Below are 18,717 nucleotides of genomic sequence, written 5' to 3' on the forward strand. Positions count from 1 at the left end.
TAGGTGAAAATTGTGAAGATTAAGAAGGTTTAAAAAAAAAAAAAAAAAGGGTTAAGGGAATTACCTGAGGTCATACAGCTACTTGGGAACTGAATTTTCTAGGTTGATTTTTTTTCCCCAAAAAAGGGAAGGGGGCAGTTTTTTCATTGGTAATTTTGCTTGTTCTCTACAGATCAAATCTCATATCAGTGAAGTTTTGCGAGGTATGTGTTCTTTCTTAAGTGTCCTTTCAATTGCATTATAGTTTTATTTACATAAATCTGAGTCAAGAACATCATGTCTTAAGGAACGTCCTAGCTGGTAATCAGCATTCCTACATTTAGTAAATATTTACTCTGTAATCCAGGCTTAGAATACAAAAATAAATACATTTAAAGGAGCTTGCATTATAAAAAACACCTCCAGTTTTTTTTTAGTAAATGCTATCTAGATTTTTTATTTTTTGTACATACCAAACAAGTAAAAATAACATATCATCTCACTACCAAATAAAGTATTTAAGGAATGAAAGCAAACCTACACACTATTATACAACACACATATACATTAGATTACAAAATATGATTATAGTATTGGTTTGCATTTTGAGAAAAATAACTTGATGATTTACCATGGATAACTTGTCAGTGCAATCAGATTTATCTAATGAAAAAATGCCTCCATAACATTCCTCTGTGACTACCCACAGGATTAGTTTATTAACTGTTTCTCTGTTAATTAGCATTTATGGTTACATTATTTCATTAGCTATAGTACAAAAGTAAATAGCCTTGTAAGTAAATCTTTATGTTATTATTTCTGTAGGCTAAACTTCAAACTAGGATGCTGAATCAAAGGGTATGCACATTTTAAAATTGAACATGCACTTCAGTGTTAATTTTAAGAGTTCTGCCAATTTATGCGTCCATCGACAGTGTGAATGGGCGCCCGTTTTCCTAAGTGGGTAGTTATACAAAAATAGAAAACACCATAATGTGTTCTCATGGGCCCATCATCTTTCTTCAACAATTATCTACCTCATATTTACCCCCCTAAATGGATTGTATTGGAGTGGATCCAAAGATGATGATATTTTATCCACACGATCTCTCATTCATAACCAAATCTTACAATTCTTCCTTTTCCTTTACTTACTAGCTGTATAACCTTGGGCAGTGTTGCCTAACTTTTCTGTCTGTCTCCATTGCAGGAAAATAGTATGATAATAGTATCAAACTCTTAGATTGTTAAGAAGAAGTGATAAGGTTATTGTAAATTTCTTATAGTGAGTGGCACATAGTAAGTACATAGTACATATTAGCATTTCTTTGTTCTTAAGGGCCATCTGATAATAGGAAATGGTACAGGAGAAGGTTGAGTGTGTCTTCATTACAGTATCCCTACTGTAAAAGTTCCTGAAAAATGGTAGGCTCAGTTAACATTTGTTGAGTTGCTAAATGGTTTGGGGCATTTTACATATTCTTTCTTGTCTTCATAATATCTCAGTATTCCAGAATCTTTCCAATGAAAAATTTGTTGAATAACTTTATTCCACAGCAGTGTCTAATCTTTTTTCTCTGAGCAATTTATATCATTCCACTTTATTCATTAATTTAACAGATATTTATTGTGCACCTACTACTGGATGCCAGATGCTATTTTAGGCACTGAGGGTACCTGCCGAAACAAAATGGACAAAACCTCTGCCCTCATGGAGTTTACAGTCCTTATTAAGTTTGAACTTTAGCTGAGTTTTTTTTATTCTCATTCTTATTACTAGACTTTGATATAATTTTTTTTTTAAGTGTTAAGTGGCAAATTACAAGGAAAGAAAAAATCAGGTTTTTCTTGTTTTTTTTTAAGTAAACTTCCATGCTTCTTCTTAGAATGGACAGGATAGTCATATATCAGTCATCCTTATCTTTAGAATAGTACACTTTTGAGGTAATGTATAGAATGACAGCTTTGTCTCACCGACAAAAGGCCTGTAAGACATCTTGGACAGTTCCACAAATCTTGATGTTGGACATTGGTTTTACCACAAATTACAATCTTTTATAGACAGTATCATCCTGCATGTTAAACAGTAAGGGTATCTTTTTTGCATCACCTTCTGAAAGTTTTCATTTATGAATACTAAGTTATAAAAACAAAAATGTGTATCTGAAGTTTTACCCTGCTTTAAAAGGTAAAAATATGAATTTACTGATGTTGTCAGGAATCTAGCTATTTCTTCCATTTCTCTATATATGTATAAGAGTAGGCAAAACATTTTTATGTGACTATCCTGTTATTTTTGCTGTTTTGTAACCTTTTTTATATCTAAAAGTCTACTCAGTTCTTTATAACAGTGTATCCTAACTTGTCTAATAGCTTATTAATGGGCACTTAGATACTTAGTTAAAAATTTTTATGTATGCCTAAGCAAACATTCTCCATCAGTTTTGTAAATAAATTCCTAGAAAAAGAATTGTTGGACTGAAAGAAACACACATCTAAAATTCTGAGATGTATTATTTAGACTACCTTCCAGAAAGACTGTAAAAATTTATAATGTTTAAAAGTGGCTGTTTGCCCACAGTCTGCTACAACGGTCCTTTTAATCTCAGGATGAAAAAAAAAGGGTTACTTTATTTTACCTGTCTTTAGTTATTAATGAGGTTGACCATCTTTTCTCTTTTTTTTTTCCTGTTGAACTGCCTGTTTGTGTTCTTTGTTCATATTTTCTTTTTGCAGCTTCATATTTTACTTTTTATTTTTAAATATTGAATTTAAGTAAAATATATTTTTATTTGGGGTGTGAGGTACATGTCTAACCTACTTTTTTTCTTCCTGAAATTGATGATGGGTGCACCCCAAAAAAGATGGAAATGTATGAGACACGTAATTGGGAAGTGGTATTGAACATAGAATATTAACCTGTTTTCTTTAGATACATGCACAATTTTGGGTTAATAATTATAAATAAATTTATATGTAGGTAACTAAGCATTGTGTGCTCTTATGTAACCTTTTGTACTAAATTTTTAGTTATGTGTTTTCTCCCACATATATTTGCAGATTTATGCCTGTAGCCATTTTACATACGTGTAAAAATTTGATGCCATAATATTAACCACAGAAAGATATATAAACAGATAATTAGGGCTGAAGAATTCTTTATTGACCAAGAAAAAGCTTTTGTTCTTTTTGAGAAAGGATTAAACATGTCTAGGTGACATGGCATAAATCACCTAGTTTGAAGCTTTTTTTCAGACTTTGAATATTAGAATATTACTAATGGTATTCACTTAACCCCAGTATATATAGATGATAGAGTGGTGGTTATATTTTCCCCTTTTTAAAGTGGATGCTGGCAATTAGTTGGCATATGCAGAATGCACATTTACTTTATGAAATAAAGGGGGAAAAAATTTAAGCATGCATACTTAAAGCATGTAATTACTATACATTGAAATGTTGATGGCATTCAATTTTATTATAGCCATATTATGAAATTTTCATGCTTACAGCTTAAAAGCTGTCATGTCTGTATTTATTTTGAATATTATATTTCTACAAGTTTTATTTCTAACTGCATAGTTAGGGTACTGATATAATTAATACTGAAATCTTAAACCTTTGTAAGCTTTCAGCAAATGCTTTCATACTAGCACTGCAGTATGTCTCTGGAATTCGCTCTCTGAAAGCAAAGGTACTGAAGAAGTATATGAATGTATACAAAGTAAAAAATACACAACATAGCTTCTCCAGATCATGTAGATTGAGTTCTTCTCTCAGACATAACAGAATGTGCAGATTTCCTGTTACTGTCATACAGCACTCTCTTGTGTTATACTTTCTTGTTTTTAGGTTAAGAGCATTAATCGCTTGAGCTCTCTGTATCTCAGTTCCTCCTAATTTGTAAAATGAGTATATACTTACTTTGTAGGTTTGTTGTGGAAAGTAAATGAAACAGCAGTTTATAAAAGCCCCCTGCAAATCCTGGTACATAGTAGACACTTAATTATCTGATGCTATTCAGATAATCTGATGGGCTCAATTTTTATTTTTACTACTGAACATTCAGGCATTGGGGAGAACCTCTTCTTCCTACTATAGAATTACTTTTAATTTAAAGATGTGTATTTTTAGCATTAAATAATGTGATGGTTTACAAATAAGTACATTTTTACAGTGATTTCTATTTCTGAAAGACTGAAAAGAGGCTCTGTTTATTTTTCCTTCAATTCAGTTAACATTTATTGAATGTATGTCATATGTAGTAGAAATAACATTGGGCCTGATGTCAAGAGAACTGTCTACAAGTATATTCATTATAATAACATTTTTGTGTTTGTTTTGCATTAATGATTCTTATAATATCTGTGCAAACTTTGAATGTCCTTCTCTGTTTTAGAAGGTGGTGGACCCAGGAAAAGAAAATTATCTTCTTCTTCAGAGCCATTTGAGGAAGATGAATTTAATGATGATCAATCTATGAAAAAGAAGAGATTGGATCAAGTGAGTTACATTTGAATTGCAACATCAAAATGAGTTGCTTAAGCACAGAATTTGTTGAGTCTGTGGACATACTAAAAATGCACCTCAGTGAATCAGTCTTCTCTCTTACAACTAAGAAAATTTATGGTTGGATCTCATTTGTGACTGATTTTGCTTTCTTTTTAATTTATCCAGTATTAATTGCTTATCTCTGAGTTATAAAATTAACTTAAAAAATATTCTAGTGGTGTGGTAAAGTACCTTTTGGGGAAAATATACTTTAAATTCTATTTCATAAAATTTAATAGATACATATGGTTGAACCACACTTATGTAAAACAGCTGTTACCAGTACCAGCACCATTTCATACTCCTCAGTGACAACTACTTACAATTCTTATAGTTGACTCCTTTGATATTTAACTGCTTATCTAAAAATAATAGTGGTTACGCTTTTACTGGGTTATTCTAGTTTTCCATTGACTTTTACTTTATGGAGAAGATCCACCAAGAGGCCTCCCAGTGAATCTAGATGTAGTCCTCCCTGCCTGCATCCATGACCGCACAGTTTCTTTTTGGTAATCAGAATCAAATTCCGTCACCCCAGCTAGCACAGTCACCTCCGCCTTTGCCTGTGATTTAGTGATGCATGAAGCCCTAAATAGCAGATGGCAGTCTGTACCCTAATTTAATGGGGTAGTTGTTGTGTCCCTCCACAGAAGTATTCTTGCCTTGAGGACTAATAACGGTAGGAAGTAAAAATTCTGTGAGTTTTAGGTGTGAGGAGCGACTAGTCTTATCCTGTTGATCTGTGTGCACAGACCTAGTCCGTGTTGCCATGGCCGTTTGTTTATAGACACATTGAGCAGGCATCCAAGTGTGTCCAAGCATGCATCTACAGTCTTATTTTGGTGTTCAAAGAATGAATCATCTTGTCCACGTGATTATTAAAAACTCCTATGCAATAGATACGTTTGCCGAACATTCACATGGCATGCTCTTACCCTTACATTCTGTTCTCAGAAAAACTTCTACGTCCAACAGTGTACCTCTTCCCCGATCTTCCACTCTTGTTCTTCTCCTTGGCTCTTGTCCATGGTATATCACTGATCTGTACCTCTAACCATCTTTTCTGTACAAAATGGACAGTAAGTTGTACTGCCTGAAGTTGTGTACATTGCTGCCGTCTTAAATGGGATGATATTGTAAGCAGTTGTTCACATTCAGCTGGTTCTAACAGTTATGTAAACTCTGTAAAACAAGTTCAAGATTTTTCTCCCACTTTATCTGATCATAAAGAATTCTGCAAAGTGCAGTAGATATTGGTTGAAGGAGGCTTTTTTTCTTTTGCCTCCAAAAACCACCTCATACAGTCTCTTGGTAAAAATGTGTTAGCAGCATTTATGGCTTACTATTTAAAGTGAACATTTAAGATACTAATTACTGTAATTGAAGGTGAGAATGCAGATATGGTTATAGAATTTTGGAAGAGATTTAACATTGGAGCGGACATTGCCACCATTTTAGAAGCCTGGAGTGATGTAACAAAAGAGTGTTTGCATTATGTATCGTGGAAAATTTTTCTTGACTTGATTTGTGATTTTGAAGAACTTGAAGCTTCAGAGAAATTTTTTAAAATTCAGAACAAGCTGTTGGTTTAGGAAAACAGGTTGGATTTGAGGAGATAGAAAATGAAGATGTTGAAGAGCTAGAGTCCCACCCTGATGACCTAACCACAGAAGACTTGGAACAATTTGCTGCTGACGGCCATGTGGATGCAGGCGATGATGGTGACAGTGACAATGAAAATCAAAAGTTTACACCATGACAGATTAACAGTAAAGTTATCAAGTGTTTTAAATGTTGTTGAAAACAGTTCTGCTGTTTACTTCAGCCTTGTCTTTACTGAAGATAATGGCTTTAATGCTGAACAAAGTAGGAGAGTTGTTCATGGCATCCAGTTGAATCTTGAACCTAACAGGCAGCTTTATTTGTTTTATTTTTTTTCTAAAATATATATTTTTTTAAATTTATTTTATCCATTTTTTTTTGGCTGCGTTGGGTCTTCATTGCTGCCCGTGGGCTTTCTCTAGTCGAGGTGAGCTAGGAGCTGCACTCTTCATTGCAGTGCGCAGGCTTCTCATTGCGGTGTCTTCTCTTGTTGCAGTTGCAGAGCACGGGCTATAGGCGTGCGGGCTTCAGTAGTTGTGGCACGTGGGCTCAGTAGTTGCGGCGCATGGGCTTAGTTGCTCCACAGCATGTGGGATCTTCCTGGACCAGGGCTTGAACCCGTGTCCCCTGCATTGGCAGGCGATTCTTAACCACTGTGCCACCGGGGAAGCCCCAGGCAGCTTTAATATGAGAGGAGGAGGCTAGCGAAGTTAGCAGAAGTTTATTGATTTTATTTATTTGTTTATTTTTAAGTTAATATTTATATTTTCAGCCATACAGCAGAGATAGCACAAGGACAGTGAGTCACGCCTTTCCATAGCTGTTCATTTTCAAATAACCATTCATCTGCCATTTCATAGTAACTCATAAGCTACAACTCTTCCAATGTTAACATCCCCAAGCAAACTTGAGTTCATATTTATTGTAGTATTTATGTATTTCTTAACCATTTAATGTGTAAAATTATGCTACCCTTCTTTTAAGGTTTCTTCCTTTTTTAAATGTGTCACTAATGAAGTTTTTGAATGTTATACCTCTAACACAATTTTTCTCAAACACGGTAGCTTTTATTTTCATGATTTTGCATGTGCAATAATTTTTGGAAATGGATATGTCATGTTATATCAGAACAGATTGTAGTTGTCAGCAGAAGAGGACATGACCTCTCTTTGAAGCCATAGGGTCTCTGCCAGGATTTTCCTGTTGGGGATTTCCAGAGACTTCAATACAACATCCTTATGAGCCACAGATTCTTTGGGAATCACTGCATTTACTTGCTGGTCACAAAACCCAAGTGGCAAAGGACCTTGCACCGCACCCTGGACCTGCTGCAGAGCCTTGTCTTAATCTGGGCCCCATTCCTGACAGACTTGAGGGCTCTTCATAAAGCGATCAGAGCGGCACACACTGTACTGAAGTATACACTGCCTCCAGGATCCAGAGGGGCCCGCCGAAGTGTTGCTCCTCTCTCTCAGAGGCACCAGTGCCAGCCATTTGCCTTTTTTTTTTTTTTTCCAGAGTGGAATTTGCAGCATGCTCCAGATTGGACCCCTGTATAATTCATGAAAGTGGTGGGCCCAGGATTTGAGGGTGGTTATTTTCTACTCTAGCATGCATGTTTCTTACTAAGGCCATCTAAAAATAGCCACTGCTTCCTGCTTCTCAAGTCCAATCTGTGTGACGTCTTCAGTATAGAGGATCAAAGTGATATACTGTGGACTGTGCACAACTATCAGAGTCCTTGAGTACTGTTTTATGAAAGAGAGATGGAGATTTACCATAGCTCTGAAAACAGTGAAGGTGTGTCCATCGCTGACCCTGCCCAGACAAAAGCAGATTGCTTCTGCTAGTCTTTTCTAATTACTGCTGGAGTAGTAGTCTCGTAGTTATATTGATTTTCTCTAGTGAAAATAGCAGCGGGTATAGCAGCTACCAGTTGGGGTTGTCCCCTGTTTGTTTATGATAATCTAAACTAATCCTCTGTGAGCCGTTCAGCTTTTGTATAGGCCACAGAGGCACATTACCCTGGGGTCTGGGACGGTGGAGTCAGTCTCTGCAGTCACCTCAGAAACGTGGTGTTGCTGCTGCTGCTGCTTCAGAGCGACAATGCTAGTAGTGCCTTAGATTTGGTATTTTCTACAATTATGGCCCTTAGTCCATGGGTCAAGGAGCTAATGTGGGGTTTCTGGCAGTGACAAATTTGTCAGTTGCAACTCTGCATTCTGAAACCAGAAAAATAACCACAGGATTGATTCATAACCCCTGGACCCACTAAGACGATTTGAGCCCAAAGGTTGTGTATCACCTGGCTTCTGTAAAGCTCAAGCATAACCACTGGACTGCATAGGTATCTTCAGTCACCAGGTATTAGCAGAGCTGATAGAAGTGTGGGGTCCGCGAGCGAAGAGGAGATCGGCACACGACCTACTGAGTGTTTAATTTGTGCTGCCACGTATTTAATTCCCAAAAGATATTTACTGTTTTCCAAATATTTTAACTTTTTTTCTTCAGGTGAAATTCACATAGCATAAAATTAACCATTAAAACTTCAGCGGCATTTAGTACATTCGCGGTGTTGCACGACTACCACTCCTGTCTAGTCCCAAAACATTTTTATCACCCAGTAATAGCATGCTGTATTTTTTAAGCAGTTTCTCCCCATTCTCTTCTCCCCCTAGCCCCTGCCAACCACCAGTCAGTTTTTTGTCTCTGGATTTACCGATTCTGAGTATTTCATATAAATGTAATCATAAAATATATGACCTTTTGTGTCTAGCTTCTTTCACTTAGCTTGATATTTTTGAGGTTCATCCATGTTGTAGCATGTGTCAGTACTTCATTCCTTTTTTAGGGCTGAATAATATTCAATTTTATGTGCATACTACAATTTGTTTATTCATCCTTTGATGGTGTTTGACTCATTTCAAATCATGAACGTGCTGTGTGAACTACTAAAGTTTAGGAAACGCTTAGGTAATGGAGGAACACTGATCTAGGGTTAGACGCCTAAGTTTCTATTTGTACCTCAGCTGGTGATTATCCAGCTGTGACCTTTAAAAGGATTGTTCTTCGAGTTTCAGTGTCTTCATCTGCAAAGCGAGGATGGCGGTATGAATTTTTGATGGCTTTGAAATGCTTTCTCCGAATATTAATGTTTTATTATTCCCCTGCTCAAAATCCTCTTGCTTTCTGAATAAAGACTGACCTCAGTTTGGCACTCCAGACCTTTAAGCAATATTAGCACTGGTTTAATTTTTCAGCTTTATAGCATATCCATGGTCTTTGTGGTCCAGCCCACACAGGCCACTTAACTATTACAAAAACACATCTAGTTTTCTTCTTCCTACTCCTAACTTCCATACCATCTTATGTCTCTGTCGTGTGGAACTTCATCTTACTCCTGTGTGCAAGAAAGGTATCGCTCACAATTTAGATATTTCTCTCAGTGAAAGAAAAAAATAGTATTGTTGTTGGATAAGAAAGGAGGTAAAAGAGAAAGTATGAAACCGTGCTTTTCTCTCTCATGTTTGTATAGCATGTGGTACAGTTCTTAGCAAAGTAGATAAATGCTTTTAGATTGACTAAAATGCAAGAGTTTTCTTATATATGAACCCAAGGAATCTTTTTTTGTTTAAATGTGGAATTTTAACCAGTTTCTTCAAATGAAGTTAAGTGACAGAGGAAAGAGATAGTGTGTATGAGTAGCCACAGTTATTCCCAAATTAATGTTTAATTTATATATTATTTAGTTTTGTATACGTTTCTTTGTCATTGTGTCACTTTTGTGACTGAGCAGTTAATATTTAAACCATTCAGGAGTGAAGTAAAAGTAAACTTCTTTTCTCTCAGTATTTGAAATTTGTAGAGGATATGAAATTGTCGGCATGAATGAGGTGGTTTGGTTGGGTTGGGTTGGGTTTTTGCCATTGGCTTGGAGAGACTTCCGTATACCTGAGTTATTTCAGGTTAGTTTGAGGATCATTCTAGTTATTTTAGCAGATTTAACTCATTTTGAGCATCGTATGAGTGAAGTGTGAGTTATTGGATATGTAGTCAAGGTCTTTTGAGTGATCTTAAACCAGTAATATTTTTTATCCTTAAGATATAAATCTGTCAATTTTCGCATGAACAAAAAGAAACATTTTTGGATTCTTGATCGAGTGTGAAAACTTCCAAATCAAGTCAAAATACAAATGTGATTGTCTTAAGACTGTTGTTATTGATGATATCTTAAATTGGTTCTCTTTTTTACCTCCCCATTAGGGAGAGGAATCAAATGAGTCTGCAGAATCTAGCAGTAATTGGGAAAAACAGGAAAGTATTGTGTTGAAATTGCAAAAGGAATTTCCCAATTTTGATAAAGAGGTGAGTAGTCATGGGCAGAAATTTAATCAGTGTGTACTAAATGTTTGTATTACAAAATAGTCTTTTGAGGTCAACCATGTGAAAAGCTTAGGGTGAGTTTTGCACTTTTCTGATTAAATATTCTTATTTATCAATATTATAAGATATCTTTGTACTGCTAGTTTACCTTGTTTATTTACCTTATTTGCTAACTATAGTGTCAGCATTATAACGGTAACATCATATAATCATAACAAACATAACTGTAGTAACAACTGTCATCTCATATAAAATGCAGATCCTCTACAAAGCCATCTATAATCCCAAGTCACTTGTTTTAGCTTTCTTCGTATGCTCATCCTTTAAATTTTTCACGAAGAATTTTAAAGTGTAATACTATATTTCAGTGTCTTAATAAGCTTTGGTGTATTTGCTAGATAGTAAAAATACTTTCAGAGTCAGTAAAGACCCATGCCAAGCATGCCAGTGCTAAAAGTGCCTGTGTTTAATCACCTTATTGTACTTGAAAACACATTATTTGTTTAACATTGGGACTACATTTACACTTGTATTGATTTATTCAGGTATATGTACAGGTAGTACATCTGCTAAATTCTGATGAGCTGAATGCAAAGTCTTGTTGCTCTACTGGTTCTTTGCATATGTTCAAATTACATGTTTTGAAGTTGGCAGTTTATAAAAGCCTATCTGCATGTTGCAGTTTAATTGAGCAAACAGTTTTTCATACTCTAGTGTTCAGAGCACCTTATAGCAAGAGTAGAAATGCAAAAACTATCAAGCTTCCTTCCCTTTGAAGAAATTTACAAAAGTGAAATTAAATATACAGAAAGCATTTGTAAAGCAACATAAAAACAAGTGTGAAATAATCAGATGTGAACTCTATTAAGTTTTCAGGTGATTTACTTATTTTTAAAAGAGTATAAAAGTTTTCAACAAGTTGTTAATTTTAGATTTTTAATAATAAAAGGATCAATGACTTATTTCTAGGAATTAAGGGAAGTACTCAAGGAGCATGAATGGATGTACACAGAGGCTTTAGAATCTTTAAAAGTGTTTGCGGAAGACCAAGGTAATTATCTGTTCTTTGTCATTACAGAAAATTCATACTTCCCAATATATTATATCTTAGTATATAAGAAAATAGTAAACCTATTAGCTAATAACCAGGGAACGGGATTGCATGAGATGTTAGAAACCAGTTCCCAAATGTTTTGGCCTGTTCTTTACTGCAGTGTAGAATGAAACAATAAACATTTTTTTCTATTTGGCTAACTCTTTTTGATAGTTAAGTCTACTTATAAACTACCATGTTTTATTGAGTACAAAAGAAACATTTTTTTTTTACATTTTAACAGCTCTTAGGCTGGTGTCTTATAATCACTGTAACGTAGATGTCCTAGTCTGCACTTACATGAATATCAAAAGCACCAGTATCAGAAACTTATAAGATGCTTATCATGGAAGACAGTCCCTGATCCCATAGTGGAACATTTTTAACACTAGGCACCAAAGGGTAGAGAAGTAGTGGGGAGGAGTTGAATCACACATGTTTAGTAACATCCTTAAGTAGAAATCAAGTAGACTAGCTTTTCTTAATTGCAAAGCCAGCTTTTTAAAAGGCCAACACAATGGCTTTAGGTTTTTTGTTGTTTTTTGTCTGTTTTTAATGAATTATTTTAGGAAATGCTACACAACAAATGCTCTTGATGGCACAGAGAATGATGTTGTGTGGAGAAAAGAAAACCACCAGCATCACTAATTCTGAGTCTGAAAAAAGATTCAGAAGGGAAAGATTATGAATGTGAATAAATGTGAAGAATATTCAATTTATTTTGCTTATTTTTTAATATGTGTACAAGAATGAATGTATGATAATATGCAAGTCTGAAAGCTCTTTGACTAAGTAAAACATAAATATTCTAAATAACAAAATACTGTGTTATAGAGAAACTGTTTGTATTTCTTACTAGTACATAAAATAACAGTATACCTTCGATCACGGGCATCTTAGAAATCCATGGAATATGATAGCGTAATCAGTGATAAAGTAGTGGTGCTTGTTGATAACATATTTAAATGATTTTTGGTAATGATGAACCTAGAATAGTGGGGATGGGTGATGGAAAAATTAGTTATACTATGGATAGTTTTAATTTAGGATGAGCATTATTTTTTTTTTTTTTAATATATATATATATATATATTTTTTTTAATATTTATTTTTATTTATTTATGGCTGTGTTAGGTCTTCGTTTCTGTGCGAGGGCTTTCTCTAGTTGTGGCAAGCGGGGGCCACTCTTCATCGCGGTGCGCGGGCCTCTCACTATCGCGGCCTCTCCCGTTGCGGAGCACAGGCTCCAGACGCGCAGGCTCAGTAGTTGCGGCTCACGGGCCCAGTTGCTCCACGGCATGTGGGATCTTCCCAGACCAGGGCACGAACCCGTGTCCCCTGCATTGGCAGGCAGATTCTCAACCACTGCGCCACCAGGGAAGCCCAGGATGAGCATTATTTTTGCTGCACCCATCAGTTTTGGCCTGGGGGTGGGGCTGCTAAGTAACATCTGGGACATCTTATGTATATGCAGCTGCCGTTTATATTCTCAGGATCTTTGATAGAAAATGAGGATTTATATTTAATTTGTTTAAAAAAAGAAGTTGTCACCTATTTTTGAAACTATTTCAATTCATTGTATAACTTCAAATTCTACTTCAGTATTTCTCTTTAAAGTATATCAAGATTTAACAATAAATTATAGTTGAATTCTGTATTAAAAAAAGCATGAATACTTGTTTAAATAATTTTCTTACTTGAAGTTTTATTTAATTTTATCTTTAATGTAGTTATTTAATTTATATTAGTTTATATTTAATTTATATCTTTCTAATGTAGTTATTTTTGTCTTTGTACACAGATATGCAATATGCTTCACCAAGTGAGTTTCCAAATGGAAAAGAAATTTCTTCAAGAAGTCAAAATTATCCTAAAAACGCAGCTAAAACAAAATTGAAACAGAAATGTTCCATGAAACCACAAAATGGTTTTAACAAGAAACGTAAAAAAAATGTATTTAATCCTAAAAGAGTTATTGAAGACTCTGAATATGATTCAGGTTCTGATGTCGGTAGTTCATTAGACGAGGACTATAGTAGTGGTGAAGAAGTGATGGAGGATGGCTATAAAGGTAAAATTCTTCACTTCCTTCAAGATGCTTCAATTGGTGAACTTACTTTGATTCCTCAGTGTTCTCAGAAAAAGGCTCAGAAGATAACAGAACTCCGGCCCTTTAATAGTTGGGAAGCTCTGGTAAGGCTACATTCTTTTTTTTTCCCCTGTGTGTGTGTATTTAATTCACAGTACCGTTTACAGTCAAGGTATCTTCAGCCCAGGGAAGCATAGATGGGTGGCCTTATCCTGTGTAGAGTCAAACAGTACTTTCATTCTAAGCCAATAGTATTTCAAATAGTGTCATATGACCTAATTTTGAATGAATTAAGGGGTGATTTTCCTGAAAAACCCCAAGCGGATTGGCTGGGCATACTGTCACTCATTCTTTTGCATAGAAACTTGGTTCATTTCACTGCAGAAGAAGAAATTAGAGCTTACATTTAGGAAGGAGTTGTTTGCTAGCCTGTTCTGATCGGTTACTACTGAGACACAGTGCAGAGAGCAAGAATGTGGCGGAAGTTTTACTACAACTACTTGAAGAGCAGTAGCAACGTCCAGGGGAGCTCCATGATTTAAAATGCCAGCCTAAGTGTTTTATGCTTCACCACAAAAGAAGCAATTGTTTATTTTATTTTTCTTTGAAAAGTGACAGCTCAACCTCTAACACGTTTTTCTTGGTTAAACAACACGGCCATTTTATGGGGTGTAGCAGGCTGCAGCGTTTTTAACTGGAAAGTTAGAAAAGTGTGTGGAAGCCTAGAATTCAAGCGTTAGGTGAAGGGAAGGCGTAAGCACTGGTAAGTACACTCTGCATGATCATTTTCTGCAATTTCATTTCCTGTAAACAAGTGTTATCTAAAATACCTGTATTTTGAGTTTCATAAATGTCAACAGTCAGCAAATCTTATTCATACAGAGAAATGTAAGAACTCTGTCTTTTAAAGTTTGCTTCCTATTGTGAAAATGTGGGCTTTTATAGCATGGATTCTAAACAGGCCCTCCTGTGAAAGCAGTATGGATGATTTTTTACAGCTTTAGAATGTGAAGTCACATCAGTAGTGAATCTTGATGTTTTATAAATTTTTAGGAAGTTTTATTCCCTAACTTAGGGAGTAAAGTTGCTTTTGTGATTAATCTTATACTTGGGACAAATCTATGTGAACCTAAGTTCCCTTGATGAGTATCTTGAAGTGGCAGGGTGGGAACGTCCCTGAACAATGGTTGTAAATAGCATTTTCTAAAAAATTAAAATATTTGAAAAATATAGAAACATTACTAGTATTTCGTGGCTTTAAAAATAAATAAATAAATAAAGATATTCGTTTTGCCTAAAGCCTTTGCTTTTCCAGAGAACATCTGTCAAAGCAGGCCCTTTCAAAACTTGTTCAGCTTTGCCTAAGTGATTTATTTGTTAAAGTATTTGCTGACGGGCGTTCTTGTTCTTCTTTTCTTCATTTTCTTCTTTCTTTTAATCTTTAATGGTCTCCTATGTCATTACAGAGTTGGGTTGCTCGGGCTTGTTGGGATTCTAATTTACTTAATAAGGAATGCAATTATCTGCACCAGTGTGTTTAGTCCCTGTGACTACTTGCCCACATATCTTATAGTAAAAGTAAATTATACCAGAGTTACATGTGCCAGATGCTTTTAAAAATATTCAGCAACTTAACGTGTAGAAAGCATATTTCCCCTACTAATTAATTGGCATAGTTTAAATTAGTCTTGACATGAATTTGGAGATTATGCATTATCTACTTAAACCTCCTATAGCATCTTGCCCTCTTTCTCAAAGTTGAATACAGAGACTATTTTTGCTAGCCATTCATCTAAATGTTGATTATTTTATGTAACAGTTAAAAAGTAAACTTGCCACTTGAGTTCAGCAAATACAGGGCTTAGCTATTCTGAAAAAGTTAGTAAATACAAGTTCCTGGAAATGAACAGTTTAGCAAGTCAGTGTATATGAGCTTTGAGTTTTAATTTGTTTAGAACTTTCAGCTTCTACTTTGATTTACTTTAGAATTTTGAATATGACTGATTTAAAGATCAATTTAATGTCTTAAAGTCATCAAAGGAAAGGTCAATATTATGTACATTTTGGTAAAAAAAATATATATATTATATAATTAACTCCTTCCCTATTAATCAGAGAGGCTTGCTAATGTACCTGTGAACTACTTCAAAAATAAACAAAAGAAAAAGCATTTACTTTTGTTTTCATAGCTACTGTTTTTAGAAATTCTTAAGAGAATTAATTGAAATTTTAATTTTGTTCGTCAGTCATACTTTAATGAAAATTACAAGGCATTATATATTAAGAACAATGTGCAAATGTCTAGTAAACTCTTAACATCATTGTTGAATCTTAGTTTAGTCTTCAGGATTGGGGAATTTGGCAGAACTTTAAAGTTCATTAATATTTCATTACAGTGCATACTGAGCCAACAAATCAAAGTAAACACATATATTTTCATTGTGATTTTTTGCTAAAACAGAAGTCTCCATAACATTGATAGGTTAAATGTAATCATTGGTATTTCATTGTGTTATTTTATTATAAAATTAATTTGAATGTGAAAATTATTTTAGCAGTGCCTTTTAAAACAAAAGTTGAAAAGTTGTACATTATGATTATGACTTTATTGTCAAAGAATTACACTTTTAAAAAATTAAAATGCTCTGAGATATTCTAGTCACCCTTATTTTATTTACATGAGGAAAATTTGGTTATTTAATAAGTTCTTTATGTTGAGGGTATTTATGTTTGCAGCTTTATACCCTTTTTAAAAATCAAAATCTAAATAGTGTGTGTCAGATTTTCTTCATAATTTTTCCATTTCTCTCATTTTTCTGCTTCATAGCAGTAAAGTATGTGCTTATGGTAAGAAATCACATCATTAAATCATGTAGACTTTGGAAACAAAGCCAGCCAAAATGTCATTAGTTTAAAAATGTGTACTGTTAGTGTGCTAAAATTGGGGTTTTTATTGCCAGATTTCACACATTTGATGGCATCAGTTCACCAACCACTTACTGAATTTTTATCTAGCTTTGTGCAAAATAGGGTGGAGATGCTATTACGTCTATGATAATCTTATTATGTTGCATCTTTGTACTTTAATCAGAGTCATAGTGTATACTGATCAAATCAAGATTCATGAATAGCTCATTCATAAATAGCTCAATCTAAAAATTTTTCATATAGGCACTTAACTTCCTTAACATTTAGATCAGCATAAATGCAGTTTTCTTTGATTGTTAACCAAGCAACCTGGGTTTACCTCGTGTGGAAACATGACTCTTGTCATTGTGCTACTCCCATCCACCAGTAACTTAGGCCACAGGTTTTCTTTTCTGCTTTATTGTAAAATGTCTGTCTAAATTTGTGACTCGAAGAATTGTAATGCATACTACTTCCTGATAGGGTGGCTTCAGTAAAGTGTGTGATTACTGTATCCAGGCTTTGTTTTCATTTTTGTAAGTTTGAGAAATATTTATTTTAAAATTATAAATGCATTTTGAGTACTTTGTAGGCTGCTCCCAGGTATTTATAGTATTTAAGACTCCTGTCCTCAATAATGTTACTTCTTAGGTGGGGAATTAAATCTGCTTTTAAACAATTTCCCCCTTCCTGTAGAAATTCAAAATTATTTGTATTGTAAGAGTGACACATGGTGGCAAGAGATAGGTACTTCAGTCTGTGGCTGTTTTAAAAAGATAAAGACCTTAAAGTAATACTTGACTTTTTAATCAAAGAGATAGTAATCAGGGCCATGTTGATGTCCTTTTTTCATGTAATTATCCAGTTAAGTAGCAGTTACTTTTTTTCTCTTTTTTTCCCTTTGAGAAAATAGCTTTATCATTTTCTTGAAGAACGATTTGTTTTCTTTGTCTAAAATTGAAACAGTACATGTGAGAACAAGGAAGAAAATCAAGTTTAGCCAAAATTCTACTGAAGATAATCCCCACTTAAGACTTTATTTAGCATCCATCTGTTTATGAATATGTTTGTATATTTCATATTATGTGATTAGGATCGTATTTGCTGTGCTCATCAATAACTTTAGACTTACTAGTGGATCCCGCATTTACAGAGTACTTTGTATTTCTTAGGTCTTGTTTTAGTGAAGCTAAGTAACTTACAGGATTGTTAAATGCTTTTTGTCTTCAGAAAGCAGTAACATAACAGTAGAATGTTCTTACACCTTTCCTTAGGGGCAGACACCCATTTTCCCTGCCCCACACACACCTAATAAAAATGTTTTGGAATTAAATGTTGGGCTTTTTTTAATGTTTTTATTTTTTTATTATTTATGCGTGTATTTAGATCAACAAGTTAAAAAATTCTACAGGCTTGTTCTCCCTGAAAATCCATATCCATCCCCTTCTCCAGCCTATTTCCTGTACCACAGATAACTGCTTCTACATCTTCTGTCTGATTCTTATCACTTCCATATCTAGGAATATAAAGATAATGCTTTTTTTAAATTTTTCAGTTGCAGGCCTTATCTTTTGACATGACACAGACATTATAACATTGTGGTAGGATTAGCTCTCTTCTCGCTGTCTGTCTCATCTCACATGCCCATTTCCCATTCCCCATTCCCCAGTCCTATCAATATGTTAATAATGTGGTAATTTTGAAAATCATTTTTTAGTATATGTTGTTAGACTATGCAAATGCCTTTTATAGCTGAGCCGTGTAATATACTACATGATTACTTTTTTTCCTTGCTCAGCATTTTGTTTTCCCTACTTATTAGTTGTCTTGGTTTTTGTTTTCTTAGTTTTGTATATACTTATTACTTCAGCTCTAAACTCTTCCCTAGTTGTCTAAATTTCCCCTCAGTTTTTAGACACTTCAGATATTTTATCAGTTTCATCTTCTTGAAAAAGTCTCTTCTGGAGTCTTAGGACCTGCGGTAGGGGATCAGCTGTGACATTGGAATCTCATTTCCTCAACATCCTGAGAAATGTTGTTTTTCTCTCTGTGTTGGTTCTCTTGTTTCAGGATTCCATTCATGCCTCTTTATTTATTCCATTGGTTTTGTAAA

General features: G+C 34.5%; 1 protein-coding gene across 5 annotated transcripts in view; it reads left to right on the forward strand.

The window, feature by feature from the left end:
• Positions 1 to 18,717, forward strand: part of SMARCAD1 (SWI/SNF-related, matrix-associated actin-dependent regulator of chromatin, subfamily a, containing DEAD/H box 1) — a 70,876-nt gene that overhangs the window by 28,383 nt on the left and 23,776 nt on the right. For 3 of the 5 annotated variants that reach the window (XM_057547017.1, XM_057547018.1, XM_007184088.2), the window contains 4 exons: positions 4,379 to 4,482; positions 10,396 to 10,497; positions 11,485 to 11,566; positions 13,410 to 13,801. In XM_057547017.1, coding sequence (XP_057403000.1) covers positions 4,379 to 4,482; positions 10,396 to 10,497; positions 11,485 to 11,566; positions 13,410 to 13,801 — 680 coding nt within the window. The remainder of the gene's footprint in view (positions 1 to 4,378; positions 4,483 to 10,395; positions 10,498 to 11,484; positions 11,567 to 13,409; positions 13,802 to 18,717) is intronic. The other 2 variants (XM_057547019.1, XM_057547021.1) reach the window with 1 other exon arrangement.

Source organism: Balaenoptera acutorostrata, chromosome 5 (assembly GCF_949987535.1).
Source record: "Balaenoptera acutorostrata chromosome 5, mBalAcu1.1, whole genome shotgun sequence".
Classification (NCBI taxonomy): Eukaryota; Metazoa; Chordata; class Mammalia; order Artiodactyla; family Balaenopteridae; genus Balaenoptera; species Balaenoptera acutorostrata.